At 24.1% G+C, this 4,179-nt stretch overlaps 1 protein-coding gene across 1 annotated transcript in view; it reads left to right on the top strand.

Annotated features, from left to right (window-relative positions):
* Positions 1-173: 173 nt before the first annotated feature.
* PGSY75_0106300 (calcium-transporting ATPase) overlaps positions 174-4,179 on the top strand; it is a gene marked incomplete at both ends in the record, with an annotated part of 4,108 nt that continues 102 nt past the window's right edge. The window contains 3 exons of the mRNA XM_018783618.1: positions 174-3,258; positions 3,538-3,836; positions 3,952-4,179. The exon at positions 3,952-4,179 is cut by the window's right edge and continues 102 nt beyond it. Coding sequence (XP_018643902.1) covers positions 174-3,258; positions 3,538-3,836; positions 3,952-4,179 — 3,612 coding nt within the window. The remainder of the gene's footprint in view (positions 3,259-3,537; positions 3,837-3,951) is intronic.

Here is a 4,179-nt window from a genome sequence, read left to right as displayed (position 1 = left end):
AAAAAATAAAAAAATTAAAAATATAAAAAAAAACTTAAAAATTTTAAATTTTTTTTTTTTTAAAAATAATAAATTTTTTTTTTTTTTTTATTTTTTATTTATTTTTTTTTTTTTTTTTTTTTTTTTTTTTTTTTTTTTTTTTTTTTTTTTTTTTTGTGGTTTACATACAAAGTATGGAAGAGATTCTTAAGAATGCTCATACTTACGATGTTGAGGATGTACTAAAATTTTTGGATGTTCAGAAAGATAAGGGTTTAAAAAATGATGAGTTGAATGATAGAAGATTAAAATATGGTTTGAATGAATTAGAAGTAGAAAAGAAGAAAAGTATTTTTGAATTAATATTAAATCAGTTTGATGATTTATTAGTAAAGATATTATTATTAGCTGCATTTATTAGTTTCGTTTTAACATTATTAGATATGAAACACAAGAAAATAGAAATATGTGATTTCATTGAACCATTAGTTATAGTATTAATATTAATATTAAATGCTGCAGTAGGTGTATGGCAAGAATGTAATGCTGAAAAATCTTTAGAAGCTTTAAAAGAATTACAACCAACTAGAGCTAAAGTATTAAGAGATGGAAAATGGGAGATTATTGATAGTAAATATTTATATGTTGGTGATATTATTGAATTAAGTGTTGGTAATAAAACTCCTGCTGATGCTAGAATAATAAAAATATATTCTACAAGTTTAAAAGTTGAACAAAGTATGTTAACAGGAGAATCTTGTTCTGTTGATAAATATTCAGAAAAAATGGAAGATAGTTATAAAAATTGTGAAATACAATTGAAAAAAAATATTTTATTTTCATCTACAGCTATAGTATGTGGTAGATGTATAGCTGTTGTTATTAATATAGGTATGAAAACAGAAATAGGTCATATTCAACATGCTGTTATTGAATCTAATAGTGAAGATACTCAAACACCTTTACAAATAAAAATAGATTTATTTGGTGAACAATTATCAAAAATTATTTTTATAATATGTGTAACTGTATGGATTATTAATTTTAAACATTTCTCAGATCCAGTTCATGGTTCCTTTTTATATGGTTGTTTATATTATTTTAAAATCAGTGTTGCTTTAGCTGTTGCTGCAATACCTGAAGGATTACCAGCAGTTATAACAACTTGTTTGGCCTTAGGAACTAGAAGAATGGTAAAAAAAAATGCTATTGTAAGAAAATTACAAAGTGTTGAGACCTTAGGATGTACTACAGTTATATGTTCTGATAAAACGGGTACACTAACAACAAATCAAATGACAACCACCGTGTTTCATTTATTTAGAGAATCTGATTCTTTAACTGAATATCAACTATGTCAAAAGGGTGATACCTATTACTTTTATGAATGCTCAAACTTGACAAATGATATATATGCAGGTGAATCTTCTTTTTTTAATAAATTAAAAGAAGAAGGAAATACTGAAGCTTTAACAGATGATGGAGAAGGAGGGCTACTTGATGATAATGATCCATATAATGATTACTATTCTAGTGATAGTAAGAAAATGAAACATGATTTAAATAATACAAATAATACTAGTAGAGGTGTTAATAATATGAACATACCTTTAAAAGAAATGAAAACAAATGAAAATACAATTATAAGTAGAGGTAGTAAAATATTAGAAGATAAAATTAATAAATATTGTTATTCAGAATATGATTATAATTTTTATATGTGTTTAGTAAATTGTAATGAGGCAAATATTTTCTGTAATAATAATAGTGAGGTGGTAAAAAAATTTGGAGATAGTACTGAATTAGCTCTATTACATTTTGTTCATAATTTTGATATATTACCTACATGTTCTAAAAATAATAAAATGGTAGCAGAATATGAAAAAACATCAACAGCAACAACAACACAATCATCAAATAAGAAGGAAAGAACAGTTAGAGGTATCAACAAATTCTTTAGTTCAAAAAATGATAACAGTCATGTTAATAATACATTGAATGAAAATGATAAGAATAGTTCAAATTATAATAATGGAAATATTATAAACAATTCAAATTATAGTATTGCACATGGTGCGACAAATGGATATGAAGCTATAGGAGATAATACATTTGAGCATGGTTCAACATTTGAAAATTGTTTTCAATCAAAAGGTGCTAATAATAAATTAAAAGATACTACATCACCACATAATAATAATAAAAACAATAATAACAATAATAACAATAATAACAATAATGATGATAGTGTTCCTAGTGAATGTATTTCGTCGTGGAGAAATGAATGTAAACAAATAAAAATTATAGAATTTACTAGAGAAAGAAAACTTATGAGTGTTATTGTTGAAAATAAAAAAAAAGAACTAATATTATATTGTAAAGGTGCACCTGAAAATATAATAAAGAATTGTAAATATTATTTAATGAAAAATGATATACGTCCATTAAATGAAACTTTAAAAAATGAAATTAATAATAAGATTCAAAATATGGGTAAAAGAGCATTAAGAACACTTAGCTTTGCATATAAAAAATTAAGTAGTAAAGATTTAAATATTAAAAATACAGATGATTATTATAAGTTAGAACATGATTTAATTTATTTAGGTGGATTAGGTATTATTGATCCACCACGTAAATATGTAGGAAAAGCAATCAAATTATGTCATATGGCTGGTATACGTGTTTTTATGATTACTGGTGATAATATTAATACAGCTAGAGCTATAGCTAAAGAAATTAATATATTAAAGAAAAATGAAGGAGATGATGATGGAAATAATAAAAATACACAAATATGTTGTTATAATGGAAGAGAATTTGAAGATTTCTCATTAGAAAAACAAAAACATATTTTAAAAAATACACCAAGAATTGTCTTTTGTAGAACTGAACCCAAACATAAAAAACAAATAGTAAAAGTATTAAAAGATTTAGGAGAAACAGTTGCTATGACAGGTGATGGTGTTAATGATGCACCAGCATTGAAATCAGCAGACATAGGAATAGCTATGGGTATTAATGGAACAGAGGTAGCTAAAGAAGCATCAGATATTGTCTTAGCAGATGATAATTTTAATACTATAGTTGAAGCAATTAAAGAAGGAAGATGTATATATAATAATATGAAAGCATTCATACGTTATTTAATTAGTAGTAATATTGGAGAAGTTGCATCTATTTTTATAACAGCCTTATTGGGTATTCCAGACAGTTTAGCTCCTGTTCAATTATTGTGGGTCAATTTGGTAACTGACGGATTACCAGCAACAGCATTAGGTAATCAAAATAAAGATAAAGATGTACATATATATATATTATATATATATTATATATATATTATGTATATATTTTTTTTTTTTTTTTTTTTTTTTTTTTTTTTTTTTTTTTTTTTTTTTTTTTTTTTTTTTTTTTTTTTTTTTTTTTTTTTTTTTTTATTTTTTTTTTTTTTTTTTTTTTTTTTTTTTTTTTTTTTTTTTTTTTTTTTTTTTTTGTGTGTATTACTTGTTCGTTATATACATCCCATTCATTCCACTATCATTTATTTTATTTTTGTAGGTTTCAATCCACCAGAACATGACGTTATGAAGTGCAGGCCAAGACACAAAAACGACAATTTAATAAACGGTCTAACCTTATTAAGATATATAATTATTGGAACATATGTAGGAATAGCTACAGTTTCAATATTTGTCTACTGGTTTTTATTTTATCCAGATTCAGATATGCACACTTTGATAAATTTTTATCAGTTATCACATTATAATCAATGTAAGGCATGGACTAACTTTCGTGTAAATAAGGTTTATGATATGTCTGAGGACCATTGTTCATATTTTTCAGCAGGAAAAATTAAGGTAATAAATATAGTGCACACATATATATATGTATATATGTATTTATATATATATGTATTTATATATATATATATATATATGTATTTATTTATTTTTATATATTTTTTTTTTTTAGGCGAGCACGTTATCTTTATCCGTTTTAGTTTTAATAGAAATGTTTAATGCTTTGAATGCCTTGAGTGAATATAATTCTTTATTTGAAATACCACCATGGAGAAATATGTACCTAGTATTAGCTACAATAGGTTCCTTACTTTTACATGTCTTCATACTTTATATTCCACCCTTAGCTCGTATTTTTGGCGTTGTTCCATTAAGTGCATATGACTGGTTCCTGGTATTC

This window comes from Plasmodium gaboni, chromosome 1 (assembly GCF_001602025.1).
Source record: "Plasmodium gaboni strain SY75 chromosome 1, whole genome shotgun sequence".
In the NCBI taxonomy this organism is placed as follows: domain Eukaryota; phylum Apicomplexa; class Aconoidasida; order Haemosporida; family Plasmodiidae; genus Plasmodium; species Plasmodium gaboni.
Note: the sequence above shows the minus strand (reverse complement) of the source record. Positions and strands in the feature narration are given on the sequence as shown.